Genomic DNA, 22,200 nt, shown 5'->3' on the forward strand with positions numbered 1-22,200 from the left:
AAGTTGGCAGGTCTGCAAATCCTAATTCAATTTGAAATTCTATGCTGATAGTTTATTATTACTTTAAAAAAAAAAGAAGCTTAAAAGATATCAGTACTGTATTATAATTATGTCTTTTGGTAATTAGATATGGAAAATCTTTTGAGTACCGGTAGTCTTTTTCTATTTGTCTTAACATAAATTTTCACTTTCTTTTTAAAGTAGACACTTATTTCATGAAAACCTCATTGAGGAGCCAATGCATTTTTTTCTTAATCCAGAACAAATGAAAAACTTAACAAATTTATCAAAAAATAAACAGAACACTTTCTGTGGATCGAACAAAAGTATTGATGCTAAGACATGAAGAACACAATAATAAACAAGAGTCAATAAAAAGACCTTTTTATGTACATAGAGGCAGATTTCTGATGTAAGTGGAAACACTGATTAAACATGGGTTCCTGAAAACTATAAAAAAAAATTCACACAAATTTGACTGTTCATTTGGTATTAAATTACACAGCAATAGTAATACAACAAATCTTTTAATATCTATACTCTTAAAATAATACTATTTTTTTTACAGTATACTCAAATCAGATTATTTATAAAATAAAACTTGACACTTGAACATATTTTGTGTGTGTGCCAGTATCTTCCATTTCAGGGTGCTTCAGTTTAAGGAAACAAATTTATTAGACACCTTATGTCTGCCATTACAGAATATCACAGATGGTCACTTCAATAATAAAGCCACAAAATAAAATGTCTTCAGTTATATTGCTATGTGATAGTTGCATGAATGAAGTCAATAGGTCAAGTGTAAAATAACCTTTGGTCAACAATCCCAGGATCCAAAATAGCAATATTTTCTTTCAAAATTTGTAATTTTCTACATAACAACAGTGAAATGCACTAAAAAAGTTGACTCTTCTGTACCATATCCAATCTGGGTAATAAACAAAATTTAACAAAAATTATAAAAAGATCAGTTACAAAGTATTTGATCTTTATCTGTGCATAAGACTTCATTTATATGATGAAAAAATAATGTTAAGATAGTCTTCAACAATAGTGCAAATTTCAAGTGAAATTCTAAAACTTCAATAAATATATTCCTTATTCTCATAAATATGATGCTTCATGAGCATAAACATTTGTAGAAGAAAAAAAGTCTTCAAAGAATAACAAAAAAATATTCAACCAAAAAACTACGGTTTACCATTTTCATACTTGTAACCGGATATTTTTTTAAAGACAGTTCTTTAACAATAACATACACAATCTAGGAAGTACACAGATCCAAAATTAAATGATAAATTATAATTCGTTATGTAATTGTAACAATTTACAAGGTGTTTAATCTCTTTTTGTGCATTAGACTTTATAAAATAAAAACAATATGATGATAATCTTCAACAAAGGTATCACAAATTCCTAAGATTTAAACTATATTCCACATTCTCAAAAATGTATTCTTTTAAATGTAAAAAGGCATAAGTAATAATAAAAAAAAAAATTCAACCTACCACCCCTTACCATTTTCTTATTTGTAACCAAAAACACAAATTTTTTGTCATTGACACTAGTTCTTCAACAATAACAATTACTATATAGCTAATTCAATAAATTCTAAAATAACAATTGAATGCTATCTCCTTCTTTCTCCTTTCTGTGTTCTTTTCTTTTCGCTTTCTTTTCTGTCCGTCTGTTTTTGTTTCTGGGCTTCTCTGTCCGTTTTATCTTTTTCTTTCTTTTTGTCAGATTCCATCTTAGATTTTTCTCTTTTTTCTTTCTCTACCTTAGCTACACTTTCAGCATTGACGTTTTTCTGTAACAAAGCTTCAGCAGTGTTAAGGATAAATTATGTACAACTGGACTCAATCCTAATCTGATTACCTGTTCCAGAGGTAACTTTCTGTGCTCAGATAAAAAATAAAGACTTCTTTTAAGTAACCAACCAAATCAAATTAAAGTAAATGGGCAATGTTACAGATTTCATACGCCCATCATTTACAAGATATATTATGGTATACAGTTGTCCATCTGTAAATCTCTAAAAAAAGAAAGATTAATGTCCATTTAATTGAAATACCAAAATCATCATGATCCTAGGGTTACCAATTTCTTTTTTTTTTCATGCATTGATCATTTTGTTACTGTGTTTGCAGGGGAAAATGTAGGAAAAATGAATTTGCAGTGCTACATCATTAGGCTTACTTTAGTCTTTGGGTATCATTTTCATCAAGAATTCAATGAATACATTTTTTTTACATACACTTAAAACAATCAAAGTTAGCGGTACTATGATTGACTTGATGTCATTAAATTTTTTAAGGCAATTGTTAACAGTACAAAATAGTTAAAAAAAATATATAAAAAGTTATCTAAGAACAGCATATCCAGCTTGCATCATTAGTTTTTTAAAAATGTCCCTGTGGTAATTTACATTAACCATGATAAGTACCTGTGATTTCCCATAGATCTCAAAGCGATAAACAGCATGGCTTCCTAATATGTGGCCAAATTATAATGCAAAAATACAAACCATAGGCTTTGAAGAGGGTCCATTCTTAGTAATCCTCATTCCAGTCAACATTTGGAAAGATCTGACTTGGAAATTTCAGATGAAGGGAAACTAACTCATCAAATTAAGAAATTTGCTAATGGAAGCCATGTTTTATGCATGATTTGCCATTTCTAATTTTATGTCATAATAAATTAGCTACATGTATCTTACAGTTTTCAATGAGAGCAGTCAGCACATTATTGAAATCTCCATTTCCTAAATTTACACATCATAGCTAAGTTGTTTTCAACTAATTTTTTCTCCTTCATTTATTTAAATGGTTAAAACACTGAATTTTAAACCTTTTTCACATATTAATTTCAAATACTCAGATTTTTTTAGACATGTTCAAATGCTAGTAAGATTGCTTGAATATTAAATATTTTAGCAACACATGAAATTTCCAAAAAGGTCCTTCCGCCCCTGAAAAGCCCACTCCTAGAGTATAATTTCTCAAGTTTGAAATGTTTTCATAAAAAGATACAATTGTCTTGATTATCTCCTCCTGGATCAACTGGTCTGTCATCATCTCTGTTTATAGGTTAAGGAAAATATTAGGACTGGAAACCAGTACAGCTACTAAAAATTCCTTTGTCAATTTCAATCTGGGTTGAAAAATATCTAGAATCCAAACAAAATTTGAAATTATAACACTAAAGGGTTATTGCTTCAATATTGGTGAATACTTTCCTGAGGGCTGTTCCAAAATTTATCATGTAGAGGGATGAGGTAAGTAAAACGAAAATTTTCATGATCATAAAGAGTGCCTCCCATGCGTTTAATTCTGGAACAGCCCCGAGTAGAATTTTAGCTTGTACATGTTGTAAGTAAAATGTATATATACATGTATATTCTTTGAGAAATGAAATTTAACAATACTCATGCAATAACCCTTGTATTGTATAGACAAGGTTGAAAAAAGTACTGTTTTTAAAAAACATATATTTGTCACTAATGACATCAATAATATTTATCTTTATTTGCACCAGTGCAATACAATACATAATTGCACTCTAACTTTTGAGAACGTTCTGTATAAAATATGTTAATGTTGTTGCTATTATCACTATTTTTTAAATTTTGCTTTGATATTTTTTTGTGATAATTTTTCATATCGTGAACGCTACTCTAGTGATATAAGTATTTTCAGTCCTGTAGAAAAAGAATTATGACGTCCTGAGCCTACGTCATTGACATTGCCTGGGAAAACAGCTATAAACACATTATCTATGGTCTTTCAATCTCAAGATGGTTTCTTAGCTACATTTCATCCATGTCATGTCAGGACTGTCGCCCTTCAATTAGACTGTAGCTGAGAAACACCACCTTGTTTAATATAACCATCGATAATCTATAATTATAGGATAAAATTTAAACCTTCACATCCTTCATGTCCTTATCTATGTTATCCATTGGTGTTTGATGGTTAGTTGTCTCATTTGCAATCCTACCACATCTCCTTATTTTAAGAAGTACATGTACTACTCTTTAAATCTGAATTCTTAATAAGGTAAACACAAGACAGCATGACAATAAAAGGATACTCTTCATCAGACACCTGGGAGTATTGTGCTAAAATAGCTGCCTTTCTTTCTATCTCTTCCTTACTCAGATTCTCTTTAGGTTTTACTGATTCTATTTTTTGGTTTTCTAACATGTTGGATAACTGTTTTGCCAAATTCTCTGAATCTGTAAAAATAACAAAGTAGCATGTTACAAATACAAAAAGTTATTTGGATTCAGATGATTGTAAAATTTGAACTTGGTTATTTTAATCAAACTTGTTATGACACAGGGTAATTTAGAGAAAAGAGTATGACATCTGTTTCAGATATCAATATACTTATACTTTTTATGTATGTGTAAGTACTTTTCAATTGTTGAAGACAATATGTTATACTTGACTTATATTACTAATTTTCTTCTGTTTTTTAAAGTTCTTGTTAAAGCATGTACACCAGTCCTGGATGCATGAGTTACATTTTGGATGCACCATTTCATGAACCTTTGCACCTCCTGATTACACTAGCTGAGTCTTGTCATCATCAATATATTAAGTCTTATTCTTAAGTTTATAAAAAGTATCTGAAACGTGCTTCTTGTCAATATTTTGACCAAAAGTTGACTTCTGTTTTCATTCATCATGTTCATTGTTTTGTATGATGGAAAGGTCGGCTGAAATTGAAAAGAAATGATGCATGCATTGATCATGTGACCAGCTTAAAGGCAGCTTTCTCTAATGGGATATTAAAATTTGTTTACTCTATATATATATAGCTAGCAAAAGTATACCTATTTATCTGCAATAAGGTTGTTAAAAAAAGTAATTTTTATCATATGATCGCAAACCAATATACTTAAATTGATATCTATCATGACTATGTTAATTTGTTATGTAACACTCTGGAAATAATATGAATTTCATTCCAGTCCAAGCAATGATGTTGGGGAATTTGTGCTTACAAAATCAACATTTTTGTAATTCTGACTTTTTTAATTTTTGTGTAAAAACTTATTTAGTTCCTATCTTTTTATGATTTTTTTATTTAACTATATATATAAATGTGGATTCATAAATTTATATTCATGGTAACCAATTTAAGGGCATTATGGAAAAATTGCATTTTCGTGGATATTGATTTCATGGTTTTGCAAAAGTTAGCAAAAAATTGTACTTTGTTGAACATTTAAAAGCATGGTTTACCTAGGCCTTTATCCACAAAAATTGGTACTACATAAAATATTATGAATCCACAGTAAGGCACTGTATTCATATGTTTATGGAACATTATTCAAATCTGATTTGTTAATTTGAAATGAATCTTCTTAAATGTATTTCCAATTTTTTGCATTTGGTTTAGTTTAATATAACTTATAAATTTCACCTGAATTGTCTTTTGATGCAGCTAAGCCATTTATTTCTTCCCATTTACTGTAAACTTCAGCACAAATATCAGAAGAGTTTTCTGGCTGCAAAAGAGATAATTGGAAGTTATGTCATAGATTTCTGATTATTGTAATTCCACTTGACAGGTCTTGTACATCTAATCATATACATGTACCAGTAACATTTCTAAATATACAAATGTACATTCATATGACATGTATGACAATTTTACAATGACATGAATGAATGTCAATAGAAAACTTAAGTTTAATTTTTTTATTACGTTCGTAATTAAATGGTTCCGAACCCAACTTAGCATTCAGGCAATATTAGTGTCCAAAACAACAATATTTTTTTTGTTATTGTTATCATGGTTATGTTTCAATCTAATAGACTATTTTCATATTACCGACTTTTGACTACGGATTATATAATTTGTCGACTGGTTATCTTGGACATCATGGTACCAAGTCAGGTAAGAGCAAGCTAAAGAAGTAAAACCAAGCTTTCAATCGGTACAATTTTTGGGGAAAATTACCTGGTTAATATTTTTTTTTCACTACAAAATCATCGTAAAACAGTAAACTTTCCCCTCAAATTACACCGATTATATGTTTGATTTTACTTATTTTGGTTGCTCTTGCTTGACCGAGTACCATGATGTCCAAGGTAACCAGTCGACAAATTATATAATCTGGAGTCAAAATTCGGTAATATGAAAATAGTCTATTGTAGCCAGTGCCTATCTTTTCAGGGACAGCGAGCCAATGCTAGTGATGCGCTCATGGTGAAAATATTCTGCAGGTGCTGCAGAACTGTACGAAGAACACTGCCTGTGGTGGTTAACCATCTTGCTGCCGGTAGTTAATATCATGAATATGGTTGCATTTCATGTGCCAGAAAATACAACAGCTGGACGTCTGTGATATCACATGCACAACAATGACGGCATTCAATATTTGATGTCATACCCTAATGATGTTACAATTTGTTGGTATAATTTTTATTTGAAAGAGACACAGCAATTGTGACTGTGTTAATTAAAACATGGACATACATGTATGTGTCCCTGCGGCACAGCCGGTGTGGACACATGTGTCCTTCCGGCAACAAGTGTTAAACCACCGTTTTCACCCAATCTGTTTACTGGGCAGGATGTTTACAAAAGATATACATCATGTACATGTAATTTGTAAACAAGTGAGGAGTAGTACTCACAAATACTTCTGATAAAATTTCTGACATAGATTCTTTCTTTTCATCGGAAGGATCGTCTGTCTCCAAAATTCCGTTAATGTACATAACAAATACATCAGTATCGATTTCTGGGTCCAGTGATAAGAGTTTTGCACAAAGCCATTCCTCAAAAGGCTGCTGACTTGTTGCCATTTTGCTGGAGCATTCGGAATGCCGGAAGTCTGTTTTTGTCTCTCTAATACCTCACTGCAGTCCGAGAACCTCGAAAAATACCAATATGGCTGCGCCCACAAAAAAACATGATATTTTTTCTAAATTTTAAAATTCGATCATGCCAGGTCTTATATCTGCTAAAATGATGATAAAAATAAAGACTGTGAGTATTTGTCCATCCCGTATATACCTTTAGAATGTCTATTACGGAATAGAAGTTCCTTCATAATATAAGTTCCAAAAGGAAAAAAATATTCTGGAATATCCTACCGTAGTCTATAATCGGTCATAACGTTGGTTCGTTCGGATTTTGTTATTGTACTTATCATACGGGAAAACTCCGCATTGACGTCACTACGCTAATACCAGCGTATAAAATTAGTGCAGAATACATTTTTTCTACACTTCTAAATAAAATTATATCTCTAAAGATATGTTTTCATTATTATTCTTAAGTATTGTACAAAAATACAGATTTTCTAATGGCCATTTCAAACCTGACTTCCGAATGCCTAAAAGCATTTCAGAACTTAGGAAAACCCCTCTTCCGGCCTCCATTGCTTTGTTTACATTCCATTGAGCGTCATCAATCTTAATGGCAGACCAAACAGGCCAAGCAAATCGTATTTTTAAGAATTTCAAAATGGCAAGCACCTTACGTCTTCCGCGATTTTCCCGCGAAAAAAAACATCCAAATTGAAAGAAAAACTTTGGGAAACAAACGATAATCATGTAATGTTTTTGTTCAGGAATATAGAGTAGGTTAAGAAAAAACAATATACATATATTTTTCATAAAAAAAAAATTGGTTTAATATAAAGAGATCGATATTCTGACCCTGGGAACAGTATATCAATATATATGTTCCTGTCTGACCATAAGTAAATATTCATATAAAATTCCATTGATGTCAAATTTCATGGCTAATAATGAGTTTTCCTATTGAAGAATCCCCCAATTTATTGCAAACTATTTCAAAGCAATATCATACAAACAAATAATATAATTGCCTTGTACTAAAAAATCACCTAATTGACAGTAGAGCAATTTGATTGGATATAACGATTCAATGTGTCACGTGGTTTTGAAGCCATTAGAATTTGAATGTAAACAAACCGGGTCAGCTGCTCCCGTATGGAACAACATCGTACATTCAGTGACTGAGAAACAATTATGAGCAACCAAGCTTGACAATACACAGTATTAAAAAAACAAAACTAAGTCTACAGAAAAATAAAATAAAAAATGGCCTTAAGTGCACGACTTACCACCATTGCGGGATATTATTTCCACAGCCACAGGAATATGAGTGCGAAAAGAAATAGAAACGAAAAGAAACGAAACGAAAAGAAAACAATCAACATAAAACGAAACGAAACGAAAAAGGAACCTACGAAAAGTAAAGAAACGAAACGAAATAGAAACTAAAATTTAAATTGTATCAGGTCGTTCTGGCCCCAAACAGATCCCGCCCCAAGTCGATCCGGCCCCAAGTCGATCCGTCCCACGTCGATCCGGCCCCATGTCGATCCGGCCACATAATAAAATAATGAATAATTTATATTAACTTCAGAGGATTTTGGGACATTTTTTAATCAGGATTAATGGAATTTGTAAAAAGTATCGATTAATGACAGCAGGTAATTGAAGTATGCCTAATATTGGAGTAACATTCAGATGATTTATTTTAAATCGATACGAAAATGAGTATGATTAGTACTGTTTGTAAAGCCACATCAGCATGTAAATATGAAGTTATTTTCCATGATAACTTGGAATATCATGGGAGGGGGGGGGGGGGAGTTTTTATTTAATTCACACATAGATATTTACAATCCAATAGAACATATAATAAGGGCCTATGTAATCATCATCATGACTTGTTTAAATCAAATCATTAATCTATAATTGGTTTGTTTATTCAACAATTGTCTGATGATCGTGAAAAGGCCAGTCGTTAAACACATTAAGCACTTAATTCAATAAAAATCTTGATTGATAAAATTTACTCAATCAACAAGGTCTTTATAGTTTGATCTTTTATTTGAAATTCTAATAAGTAATTGTTATTTTTTTCATGTAACATGAAGAAGAAATGTACCATTATTTCTTTTCATCACTGTCTTTTCTGTGTCAGTTTTTTGTTTGTACCATTGAATACATTTTTAAATTTGACAATCTTTTTAATTCATGAACAGAATGTTATGAAAATTAAATATTCTAATAGTCATGATAGTCTTCAAAAGCCAACTTTTTACCGTCCACCTTTTATATTATTTCAAAATTCATAAACATTTATATTTATCTTTATTCCTATTCCTTATAAATATTTTTTATATTGGGGCCGGATCGACTTTAAATATGGGGCCGGATCGACTTGGAACGGATCGATTTGGGACGGAACGACTTGGGACGGATCTACTTGGGGCCGGATCGACATGAAAGCATTTAAATCAGTCAAATTGAATATTAAGCCGATTATATTTTTTTAGAAAAAATATCCTGGCCCTGATTTAGGTAAAACAAATTATCTGTCCAGCCAGCACTTGGATTAAAAAAAAAATAATCCAAGTTGCCCACATTTTTCCAATAGAAAAAAAAAATCCCAAATAAATTTTCTACATTGAACAATGAAAACAATAATCTGTCCCGCGTAGCGTTCGAAAAAAAATCCTGGTCCACATGAAAAGACCAGACTCCCCCTCCCCCAAAAAAAGTCAAATGGTCCGTGCCTTAGTCGGTTTTAAACTTGGATGCTCCAGTGTACCATTAAACAGCTAGGATGACAACTGTAGGAACGTTCATTCCGAGAGGCCAGTCAGTGTTGCCTCACCCTCACGAAAAACCACAATAAGGCACATACACTAGTAATACAATATTGTATTTGTCTAAGTATTTTATGATCTTTTTTAAGTTTTGTTTTTAAATAGATTAAAATTTTTTTATTAAAGTGATCAGTAATTTGATGTCGTTTCGTTATTTGATTTCGTTTCGTTTCGTTTTATGTTGATTTCGTTTCGTTTTGTTTCTTTTCGTTTTTCTTTTGGTTTCTTTTGGTTTGGTTTTGTTTCTTTTCTTTTCTATTTCTTTTTGCACTTTATAGGCATCCCCAGGAATATATATTACATACACAGCTGTATGTGGTGTTCCATGAATGGAAGGATATCCATGCAATAGAAGAAGATTACAGTATATGTTCCTAACGGAATAAATGGTATAGAATATTTGTTCCAACAGGAATAGATATTATGACATATTGTTTATAACAAAGTTTCCAGTGGAACTTCTGTTAGGCGGAACAAATATACGTTGACATGTCATCGTCTCAACTTTCATGATTTGACTGTTATATTTTTGTAGCACAGGCACTTGTTGTTCAAATAATTTGGAAATCTTATTTTAGTAAAAAATAATCAATTACTGAGAAAGCAAGATTTATTTTACTTCTCTATTTCATAATTGCCTTTGAGATTTCATAAAAGGCCATTTTTATTTGATGCAATGCCTTCATCAGGGTAGGAATGCTATTCATCAAGCTTAAACGCTATCATTAGTGTCAAATGAGCTCTAATTTTCTATTGTCATTCATCAAATCTCATTTTGTAGCTGCCGTTAGCCATTTGTAAATGTCAAATGGAGTAAAATGCTATATCGTTAACCTTCGTTAACAAATATTTTAATTACCGTCATTTGTACCCTCATTCATAGTAATTTTTTTTTGGACTAAGGCTTTTGTTCGTTTTCCAAGTGGTTAGATAAATCATGAGCTAAGGTATGATTGTATTTAACTAAATGGTCCAAATATTTAATAGAGGACATAATAATTTTTCTAGTCCAAGATTACTCTGACGTCCAACAGTTGTTTTGCCAGACAAGCTAGGGCCATGGGACATCCAAATATTTTTGATATGGGACGAGCTCTGACGTCCCATGGCCCCAGCTGGTCTGTCAAAACAGCCATTGGACGTCAGAGTAATCTTGGACTAAGGGAAATCTAGCTAGTTATTGATGTGCTTACAGACCAACATACATGTAGTCCTATAATATAAGACTTCAGAGTTTCATATCATTTACATTCAACGTTTTTTATCGGATATTTTTTTTTACTATCAATGTTGAAACCCGGGATTCAACATTGATAGTAAAAAAAAAAAATCCGATAAAACACGTTGAATGTAAATGATATGAAACTCCGAAGTCTTATATTATAGGACTACATTGATAGTAAAAAAAAAATATCCGATAAAAAAGTTGAATGTAGATGATATGAAAGTCCGAAGTCTTATATTATAGGACTAAACATACATGCAAACCAGGAAACAAAAAATCTCCCTCAAGCCATGTAAGTTGGAACAAGGAAAGTGAATAAATTCACAGTAACATGATTTTAACACATTTATCATGTTTATATTGACATGATTGATAAACATAATAAAATTACGAAAATATTTTTTTTTCTCCTAAAGCTTCTAAATACCATGAACACAGTTCAAAATGACATTTGACAAGGGAAACAACTCTAACTGACAATGGATTGACTATATGTTTAAGTTAGTTAGGAGTAAACTCTCATGATATCAAAAATATGATTTCTTTTTGCTATTTTTTTCAGTGATAAAATATAGCTGTAATTGAAGACAAAAAAATCAAAACAACATGGTGACAAGATACATAAAGATAAAACTACAGTTTTGTCAGCAACTTCACACGTGGAATCATCTAACATGTCTAAGAAAACATTATACTACCAAATCAGGTGACCTTGTATTTGTTTCCCTTTCCAATGACATTTTTATGAATCTAGCCTTTGAAGATTGGCTGTATGAAAATGAAAATTTAAAGACCAAATCTATTTTGCTGATGTGGAAGAATAATCCTGCTGTTGTGATTGGATGTCATCAGAATCCATATCTAGAATGTGATGTGTGGAAAATTGCTGAAAATAACTTAAGTCTTGCTCGACGTAAAAGTGGTGGAGGAGCGGTATATCACGATAAAGGAAACATAAATTGCTCTTTTATTAAAGACAGATCTTTGTACAACAGGTACAAAAATCTTGACCTTGTTGTAAAAGCTTTGTCATCCCGTTGGAACATAGATTTAAGTATAAATACTAGGGAAGATATATTATTGGATGGCTTTTATAAGGTGAGAAACCGAATGAGAAAAAATCACAGTCTTGAAAATAAATTTCATTTAAAATTTTGTAAGGGTTACCGTTTATTAAATGTACTAAAACCAAGCTTAAGGTTACACATCCCTCAGACTTAGCAGATGAAGAACCTCAGGAGAGACATAGCTATCCTATATTCAGTTAGCATCATCAATATTTAGGGTCAGTCTGTCTTTAAGTTTTTTAGACACCAATAACCATGATAACTTTATCAAAAATTCATAGAAAATGTATTAAAGTTGGACAGAAGCTTCTTCATGATTGAAATACAATATCCAGCATGTTCAGATGTCCAGAGCAAGATTTTTTTTTTCATTTTCTGTATTTCACTGACAAATGGACTCAGTTTTTTTTGCAGTGAACATTTCATGATTTAGATACAGCATGTACCATGTGTACAGATAAAGTTTTTTAGGCATTAATAACTTTTTCATCCTTTATGGAATTTAATAAAAATGATAATCATGATGATAACAGAAGCTCTAACAAGAAGCATGATACTGAGAAAAACAGTTTAACTGGAATAATCTTACTATATCTAGTGTGTGCTAGTCAAAATATTTGAAAGCATAGCATATGAAATGTTTGACAGCATAAAAAATTTGTATACAAATATAAACTCTCCTAGACAAGAAGAATTTTGATGCTTTCACTCATTTGTTGCATTTTTTTTTTATTGATGGCCTATGAGCAGAAATTAACTTGCAGTATATTGACTGTACCATTTAATTTGGTTTACAAGATCATGTTATAGAATTACTTTCATATTTATAATTTCAGGTCTCAGGAACAGCTTCTAAACTTGGACGTAATACAACCTATCACCATTTCACCCTAATATTTGATGTGGATAAAGATAAATTGTTTGAATATTTGGACAGCCCAATGTCAACGGTAACAATGTGGTTAAAAATACAGTTAACTGACAAAAACAATTTGACATATATCATGTATATCATGTATATCATGTATATCAGAAATAATGAGATATCAGGATAATACAAATCTATTATTTTACTTTTAGAACTAAAGAAACTTCAAGATAAAAAGTGTGAGATAACAAGAAGCAACTGTATTTCTTATTGTATTGTCTTAAAGTGTTTGAACATTAAACCTAAACCATATTTTTTCTTATACCTCATGCATGTCCTTGAGAGAAGAATTAATTGTTGGTACACCCCTGTTGTCCTATATTGATTAGCACTATTCTGTATGCTTAGTAGCTACGGAAAAGGGAATTTATTGGGGTTGATGTGCATCCCATGTACAAGCACAGTAGGTGTGACAGAGCGGCTAGTGAGCTTTATAAAACCAAAACATAATCTGAAAGCAACAAAGTACAATAAAAAATTTACAAAGACAAGTGAAGGTCTGCATACATGTACTAGTATATATATATCAAAGGTGGCCAATCAATATCTTCTATTTGCCATCTTAAACCTTTTTACGCATCACTAGAGTTGATGTAAGATTGGTGTATCTCCACCCTTTACTTTCTCTCCACTGCTACTGAGTTATCTTCTCTTGTCACAATTTTCTTATTATCATTATAATTTTGACTTATTGCATCTTAAGAGCTACTGTAAATTCAGAAATTAGTGCGTGCATTTTGTTATTGCAATTTTTGAAAAATGGACAAAAATGCGAGGTTAGAACTGCGATTTCAGGAAAATCTGCATACAGATATATATGTTTCAGATACATGTATCAGAATGTGAGTTCTTATTATTGTGATAATCCCCAAGTCACATTATTTCGCATAACTAGAAACCTTGCAATAATTTCTGAATTTACAGTATGCAAGAAGATCCAATGGACTTTAATTTTTGGAAATTTAGCATTCATTGACATTCAGTGTCATCTTTTTTGAAATATACACAGTAGGAATTATAATGCTATCAAGCCTGTAGAAAGTGCATGTTGTTTAGTTTGTTGCAATGGTCAGAATTTATTTACCTGCTTATTTCTCCATTCTGGGAAAAAGAAAAATTTCTCTCAGTCGGAAAAATTAAGAGTCCAATTGTAATTGTAATTGTTCTAGATTACAGTATCTGAAATTTTCCAAGTTTATAACCATAATTATGTTCATGATCAGTATAGTCATTGTTTTATATCACTTTAGCTAGAAAAAATCATTGGAAAAAGCAATTTTCTCAGATGAATGAAATTGTTATTGTACCAATGATTAGATCACTCGAAAAAATGTTGATGATACTATTAAAATTTTTCACCCTAAATTTTTTATTTATTTTAAAGGTAGGAGTTCACAGCAGAGCAACACAGAGCTTGAAGTCACGAGTAAAGAATTTATCGGACAGTATTCCTGGTGTAACATATGATTCTCTGGTTGATGTGATAGGTCAACAGTTTTTAAAGGGAAAGAAAAATGTAATTATTGTAGAAATTACTTAAGATATCACAGTTGGTAATTCAGGTTTAAAATATGATTGATTGTTGGTGTTTTAACACCACTTTAAGAGGTCTTGGTCATATATTATGGCAGCCATTTTTTATTGGTAAAGGAAGCTAGATTACCCACACTACAAAAGTCAAAAAGTCTGAAAAGACCAATTTTTGTCTGAATTTGCATGATTTTTTACTCTTCATTCTTTCTTTGTCTGAATTATTTTTAAAAATTCTTAACAAAGTATGAATCTGTCTAATAAGGTTCTTGATTTTTCTTGACAAGTGTCTTGACAGTATTAACATTGTCTTAAAATTTCTCGACACTTTCTGTATCATCTGATAAGAGTCTTCATTAGTCTAGACCAATTAATGACTGTCTTAAAATTGTCTCGATCAGTCTTGACATATTCTTGACATTTTTAATAATGTCTGAATATGTTTTGACATATTCTTGACATTCTTATTAATGTCTGAATGTGTCTTGACACATTATTGACAGTCTTAAAGCTGTCTGAATATATCTCGACATATTCTTGATGGTCTTCAAGATGTCTTGACACTATCTCAACATTATAAATTTCGCCTGAATTGTGTATATACACATTCCGCACTGTTTAAACACTTTCTCATGCTGTTATATACTCATTTTTATTATCGCTAAACTAAACTTAGAAGAATCAAGGATTTGTATAGTGGTGCACCTAAGTGGGAATATTCCAAATGACCCCCCCCCCCCCCCCCCCCCCCCTCCATGTAGTTTTAATTTTGATTTATTTTTTATTAAACATTTTAATTCAATTATTTTCACTTGGAATATGTGTCGAAGTTACTGACAAATAGCATTTGAGATTTTTGTTGGTTGAAAAACTGCCAGTCAAATTTTCTTTACTAGAATGGGTGACTTTAGGCAGTTTTAAATTGTGACCATGTGTCTCTTTTGAACCCAACCATTCATCTTGTGCGTGTGTGTGGCTAAAAAGGGGGTACATTCGTTTGGGACAAAGAATTTGTTCCCATCTTGATTCAAAAACTTATTAATTTTTTTTAGAACAAGCAAAAACTTTTTTTATTCAAAATTGAGTGTTGAATTTCATAATTTTATATCAAATCTAAATATTTGTTATACTTCCCTCCTGATTTTTGTCGAGCCTTCGACTTTAGTCGAAAAAGCAAGACATAGCGATCCTACATTCCGTCGGCGTCGTCGTCGGCGTCTACAAATATTCACTCTGTGGTTAAAGTTTTTGAAATTTTAATAACTTTCTTAAACTATCCTGGATTTCTACCAAACTTGGACAGAAGCTTGTTTATGATCATAAGATAGTATCCAGAAGTAAATTTTGTAAAAATAAAATTCCATTTTTTCTGTATATTACTTATAAATGGACTTAGTTTTTCTGCCGGGAAATATTACATTTACTCTGTGGTTAAAGTTTTTAAAATTGTAATAACTTTCTTAAACTATCCTGGGTTTCTACCAAACTTGGACAGAAGCTTGTTTATGATCATAAGATAGTATCCAGAAGTAAATTTTGTAAAAAAAAAATCAATTTTTTCCTTATTTTACTTTTAAATTGACTTAGATTTTCTGCCAGGAAACAACACATTCACTCTGTGGTTAAAGTTTTTAAAATTTTAATAACTTTCTTATACTATTTTGGATTTGTACCAAACTTGGACAGAAGCTTGTTTATGATCAAAAGCTAGTATCTAGAAGGAAATTTTGTAAAAAAATAAATCCTTTTTTTTCGTATTTTACTTTTAAATGGACTTAGATTTGCTGCCAGGAAACAACACATTCACTCTGTGGTTAAAGTTTTTAAAATTTTAATAACTTTCTTATACTATTTTGGATTTGTACAAAACTTGGACAGAAGCTTGTTTATGATCAAATGCTAGTATCTAGAAGGAAATTTTGTTTTCTTCCAGTTAACATTACATTCAGTCTGCAGTTAAAGTTTTTAAACATTTATTAGATTCATAAACTATCCTGGATTTTTACCAAACTTGGACAGAAGCTTCTTACAATCAAAAGATAGTATCAAGAGGAATATTTTTATTGATTTACTTCCTCATTTTTGTTGAGCCTGCGATTAACAGAAAAAGTAGGCGAGACACTGGGTTCCGTGGAACCCTTACAAATTTTTTTCTCAAGCAATCATAGAACAAAAAAAATGTTTAGATCTTAATCATGCATGTCTGTTTGAGATCCATTTCATAAGACCAATGATTTCTATAGAAGTCATTGATGGGACCCTTTATAAATACAGTTTTCTATTATTCCTGGAGTAGATAATAATTTTCTTTTAATCGTTGGGAAATTATCCGATTTGTTTTTATGTTAAATTATTTCACTTCATAATTTCAATGAAGAAAATCCTTTTTACATTTTGTAGTTCTAAATATTTTATATAAAATGATGATTTTCATTTTGATCTATCAAAAATATTTTCAAATTGTAGTGGCATGGTCAGTCAACTGATAATTCTAATGCAATTATTTTGTATCAATGGCTCTTATTGGATGACAATAAGTGTAAAATTCTCTATCTCCCTGTCTGTAACTAAGGAAGCCGACATTTTGAATTCCGGAATGTATTGACATGTAATTTCTCCAATGAAAAGCAAAAAGACTCACATTTTGCACCTAGAAATCTTCTTTTTATCAAATTTTATTACATTCTGAAGCGGACAAGAAGCCAAAACAATGCCAGGTGTTTACGTTTGATGCCGGAAGCATACTTATGACGCTACCTAGTTTAGGCGCCAAAGAAGATAACATCATTTCGCGGGATTTTCGTTTAATGAAAATTTACACTATAATAATGACTAAAATTGAATGATTTGTTTATTTTGCATAAGAATAGAGATAACTGTATTGTATTTGAAGCTTTGAGGACGTCCATCGGTAGTTTTACTGTCGCAAATAACTGTTTACCTGTCTCCGCTACGCGTCGCCATGTAAACTAAATTTGCGACAGTAAAACTACCGATGGACGTCCGCAAAGTTTCAAATACAATACAGTTATCTCTAAAGTTGCATGTTTGATTACAGGTAAAGCAGTAATTTTCCATATGACAGTCGCGTGTACCCTGGGGTGTGTATAACTTATTTGGAATACCTTAATTTTATGGGGAACATCCTGTCAACATGTAATACTTTAGATATATTGCAACAGATGACATTACACAAATTTTCTTCTGTTAAATCAAAGACTATACAAATCCTTGAAAGAATTAGGATACAATAATACTTTGCTATTTATAAAAACCACATTTTGGTACAATAATTGTTTATTTACCATGTTAACATTGAATATTATGCATGTAGAATGAAATATGTCTACAGTATGATTGGTTTTAATCATTTAGCAATTATTTATAAGATTTAGGAATCAACATTTGTAATTATTTACATACCCACATTTAAATTGGTTTATATCAACATACCCACATTTGTATTGTTAATACTTTAAATTTCATAGCCATATTTGTATTTATAAAATTATTTATATACCCAAATCTCCAATTATTTTATATTTACATGCCCAACTTTTGTTTTTGTTGTAACAAGTATAACTTAAAACAACAGGATATTATATAAAGAGAAATAAAGATTAAGTTATATCATGTATATTGGTCATGATTTGTAAAACTCAGTATTGTCAAGTAAATTTAAGACACAATTCAAAATGTTCAGAATATGTCAAGCCATACTGAGAAAAAATAAGAATGTCGAGAATCAGTCGAGAAATTTCAAGACAGTATTCAAATATCAAGAATTTGTCAAGAAATTCTAAGACCATATTCAGAATGTCGAGAATTTGTAGAGTAAATTTCATACAAATTTAATATTAATCAGATTTTGTCAAGAAAAATCAAGACCTAAGTCATACTTTTGGAGAATGTTGAGTAATTGTTCATGCAAATTAAGAAAAATTGGTCTTTTCAGACTTTTGGACTTTTAAAGTGCCATAGCAAACCACAAACCTTTGACAGGAAAATAAGCAATTCTAGTCAATTAAGATATGAGTTGAAAGCATCTTGCCATGAGCAGGGTTTGAACTCAAAAACTCAGTGTTAACATGCTGGTGATAACTGTAGATACAATACTTAACAACTTGGCAGCTGAGGTCTAAAATATGAACCAAAGGATATGTAAGGTATACATCAATTAGACAGCAAGCCAACAGTATACAAACCAAAATCTAGAGGACAGCATAACATCATTAAGACTTTGTACAATGTGTCAAGCTGATATTATAATATTAATGTGTTGTTTTACTGAACTAACCTCAGTTAGCAACATCCCTAACCACGTGGATTCATTTAAATTTTCGTGGATTGAAGAAATTTTTATTTTTGTGGATATTTGATTTCCTGGTTTTGCCAACGTCTGCATAAATGCATATAGAAATTTTTCACTACATTTGTGGTAACCTTTACCCACAAATCCATGTACATTTGTATCCCTCGAATGATAAAATGAATCCACAGTATGCAAGTAATTTTCAAAATGTCATATATTATTACAAGTAATATTTGTGATTTTGATATTGAAGTGACAATAAATTTTATGTATGGAAATATTAACCTTCATTAATATGTGCCTGCAAATTTTACCAGCATTGATTTTTTCCCAAGACTTCTACTCATTATGTCCCCACCTATCAGCTGAAGTGACATATAGGGATCATCTCCGTCATTTAGTGTCGTTGTTTTCTTTACACATTGTTAACCAGCATCTCCTTGAGAATAGCTCAACAGAATTTAATATAACTTGCACAAATTCTACTACTGGACATGCAATTGTTCACCTGCTTTTAATGTTTAATCTTAGTTTTTTTGTGCTTTTCCCATATCAAAACAGTGATTAAACCATGTAGACTTTTATCAATTATCTTTGAAAACAATTTTAACAAAATTCAAACATGTCAAACGATCTTGTAGATTTTTCTTCAGGACATGAAATTTTGCACCTGCTATTTTAATTTTGATCTTATTTGTTGTTTTTTTTACATTTCTGATATCAAGACATGGATTTAAGCAATTTGAGCTTTCATCAGTTTATAAATCCACAACTCCTTGAAAACTGCTTGACAAAATTTCTCCTAGATTTAATAGATTTGTATATAAGACATGAAATGGGGCACCCACTACTTTAAATTTTGATTTGAGTGATTTTCAGGATTTCCCATACCAAAAACAAGGATTTCTTCTTAATTCATTTCACGATTTGGAGATGGCAGGTGTCACATGTTTTAATTTGAAGGCTCACACATTTTATTTTTCCCCATGAACTTGTTTTTCTGAAATATCAAATAACTGTTTTATGGTTTAATGTGCTGGTTGGTGTTTTTGTAATAACAAGAATGGTCTTTGGACATTTCCAATCCCCTGTTTTCCCATCCATTTGTTAATTTACCTCATTAAAGTCAGTAATTGGATGTTTCTCAGATGGCTTTTCCTTCATTTAATTTGTAAAATTGAGAATTGAAACGGGGAATGTGTCAAATAGACAACAACCCAATCAAAGAGCAGAAAACAGCCCAAGGCCACCAATGGGTCTTCAACACAGCGAGAAAATCCCGCACCCAGAGGTGGGCTTCAGCTGGTCCCTAAATAAAAATGTGTACTAGTTCAGAGAAAATGGACGTCACACTAAACTGGAAACATTTAGATGAACCAAAATTAAAAAAACATACAAGACTAAGAAATGCCAGAGGTTCCTGACTTGGGACAGGCACAAAAATGTGGCAAGGTTGTACCTTTACAAATTGCTTGTTTTGTAATGGATACGAGTCAAGATAATATTTTCATGCATTTTATATTATAAACGTTTAATGACAATTTGTGAAATGCAACAGATTATAACTGATTATGTTTAATGACCTAAAATTGCTTGCTAATCAACCATGCTTCTTTCCCTTCTGAAATATAAAATTTAATCTGGCAGTTTCAACTTTATTAGGACACTAGGTTTCTACTATCAAGTAACAGTAAATCATTGTATTTTGAATCTCATACTTGTGAAAGTGTTTTAATATAATTGATAATCCTTTAACTTGAGAAATTTTACAATGAAATTATTTTGTGATTTTCAATAAAGTTTCTTGTACTTGTTAAAAAATGGGGGACACTTGCATGCATGCACATCAGGATAGTAACTAGAATGTCCCTTGCTTGATTGAACTGAAACTTATACAGATGAAAGATAGGGTTTTGTTTGAAGCCTATTGACCTTGGGATCAATAGGTCAAAGGTCAAGGTCACTGTTATTAACAATAGTAAAGAATAAGAAAAATTGTTTCTGGATGGTAACTTGAGTTTCTCTTGCTTGGTTGGAATGAAACTGATACAGATTGAAGATATCTAGAAGAGGAAGAGGTCTTAAGATTTTGGGGTCCAACGGTTAAAGATGAAGGTCACTGTCACTAAAACAATTAAAAAATTTTAAAAATGCCTTCCAGTTGGTAGCTTGAGTTCACATTGCTTGATTGGAATGAAACTTATACAAATGGAAGATATAGAGAAGGGGGAAAGCTGATTTATGTTAGGGTTAACTTGTCATGCTTGTAGATGATAACTTATGGTCTGATTTTTATTACAGATGGACAATTTTCAGTTTATAAATCCATCTGAAGCACAGTTCCCAGGTTTACAGAAGATTTACAATGAACTTTTTGATTGGGAATGGATTTATGGAAGAACTCCAAATTTTTCCCTCACTAGACACTTTGCTAAAAATCTAGAATACTATATTGAACATCAGATTACTATAAATGTCAACATTGAAAAAGGCAGGATATCAAAAATTGACATAGAAACTAATTTTAATGAGACATACCTAAAAATGAGGCCATTGATACAAGAACATTTAATAGGCACTAGATTTTGGTTTAATGATTTACAGATGAGCTTAAATAAGATTAAACAGGAGTCTAGACACTTTGGGGAGATTGAATTACATTCTTGGATTGGCAACTGTTTATCTAAAGTTTTATGTGTGTGATGATAGATCAATATAAATCAAGTTATTATTAAAAAATGTACTTATATCCCTTTTTTTCTTTACTTTTTCAATGCAGTCTTTGCAAAGTATAGATATATATGTTTGAAAAATGTAATATAACTATTAATTATCTTGGTGTAATCAGGGGTGTACACCTGTGTTGATTATTCATACACCTTGAGGGGCAGCCGAATTGTGTATGCAATTTTAACACCGTAGTAAAATTCTGTACACCCCTGATTACACCAAAATAATAAATTGATTTCTTATTATGCGTTCCTTTACTACTTTTTATACATGGTGTAAAATTAAAAAATTCGTATGAAGAACTCCACTACAAATTGTTTTGTCAAATACTACCTTTCTATTTGATTTTGGAGAATTTTGGAAAAAAAAAATCAAATTTTACCTTTTTTTTGTAATTTTTGAATTTTTATATGACCGCAAAAAAATTTTTGTGGTCGTATATTGGTATGACGTTGGCGTCGTCGTCGTCGTCGTCGTCCGGCGTCGTCCGAAGACACATTGGTTTTCGCACTCTAACTTTAGTTTAAGTGAATGGATCTTTATGAAATTTTACCACAAGGTTCAATGCCACAAAAGGAAGGTTGGGATTGATTTTGGGGGTTATGGTAATAACAGTAAAGGAATTAGGGGCCAAAAAGGGGCCAAAAATAAGCATTTTTGTAACTTCCAGACATAACTTGTGTGTTAGTGTATGGATCTCTCTGACATTGTACCACAAGGTTCCATATCACTAAA

At 31.2% G+C, this 22,200-nt stretch overlaps 2 protein-coding genes across 2 annotated transcripts; one reads left to right on the forward strand and one right to left on the reverse strand.

Annotated features, from left to right (window-relative positions):
- Window positions 1-1,560: 1,560 nt before the first annotated feature.
- On the reverse strand, window positions 1,561-6,860 carry LOC127723524 (coiled-coil domain-containing protein 43-like). Its single transcript, XM_052230164.1, has 5 exons — window positions 6,657-6,860; window positions 5,437-5,521; window positions 4,096-4,240; window positions 3,036-3,082; window positions 1,561-1,824 (listed from the first exon to the last, which is right to left on the reverse strand). Exons 1-5 carry the CDS (start codon window positions 6,825-6,827, stop codon window positions 1,634-1,636), a joined length of 639 nt encoding a protein of 212 aa, XP_052086124.1. The 5' UTR covers window positions 6,828-6,860; the 3' UTR covers window positions 1,561-1,633.
- A 44-nt stretch (window positions 6,861-6,904) lies between these two features.
- On the forward strand, window positions 6,905-21,484 carry LOC127723523 (lipoyltransferase 1, mitochondrial-like). Its single transcript, XM_052230163.1, has 5 exons — window positions 6,905-7,011; window positions 11,461-11,996; window positions 12,802-12,915; window positions 14,278-14,409; window positions 21,037-21,484. Exons 2-5 carry the CDS (start codon window positions 11,505-11,507, stop codon window positions 21,436-21,438), a joined length of 1,140 nt encoding a protein of 379 aa, XP_052086123.1. The 5' UTR covers window positions 6,905-7,011; window positions 11,461-11,504; the 3' UTR covers window positions 21,439-21,484.
- The last annotated feature ends 716 nt before the right edge of the window (window positions 21,485-22,200 follow it).

Source organism: Mytilus californianus, unplaced genomic scaffold, assembly GCF_021869535.1.
Source record: "Mytilus californianus isolate M0D057914Y unplaced genomic scaffold, xbMytCali1.0.p SCAF_13, whole genome shotgun sequence".
NCBI lineage: Eukaryota > Metazoa > Mollusca > Bivalvia > Mytilida > Mytilidae > Mytilus > Mytilus californianus.

Excerpts from the sequence above, each read along its gene's own strand:
- LOC127723523 (XM_052230163.1), top strand. The coding sequence starts at position 11,505 with ATGGTGACAAGATACATAAAGATAAAACTACAGTTTTGTCAGCAACTT. Across the intron at positions 12,916-14,277 it reads TGGACAGCCCAATGTCAACG|GTAGGAGTTCACAGCAGAGC; the intron begins GTAACAATGTGG and ends TTTATTTTAAAG. Across the intron at positions 14,410-21,036 it reads TTTTAAAGGGAAAGAAAAAT|ATGGACAATTTTCAGTTTAT; the intron begins GTAATTATTGTA and ends TTTTTATTACAG.
- LOC127723524 (XM_052230164.1), bottom strand. The coding sequence starts at position 6,827 with ATGGCAACAAGTCAGCAGCCTTTTGAGGAATGGCTTTGTGCAAAACTC. Across the intron at positions 5,522-6,656 it reads AAATTTTATCAGAAGTATTT|CCAGAAAACTCTTCTGATAT; the intron begins GTGAGTACTACT and ends TCTCTTTTGCAG. Across the intron at positions 1,825-3,035 it reads AGGAGATAATCAAGACAATT|CTTTGTTACAGAAAAACGTC; the intron begins GTATCTTTTTAT and ends ACACTGCTGAAG.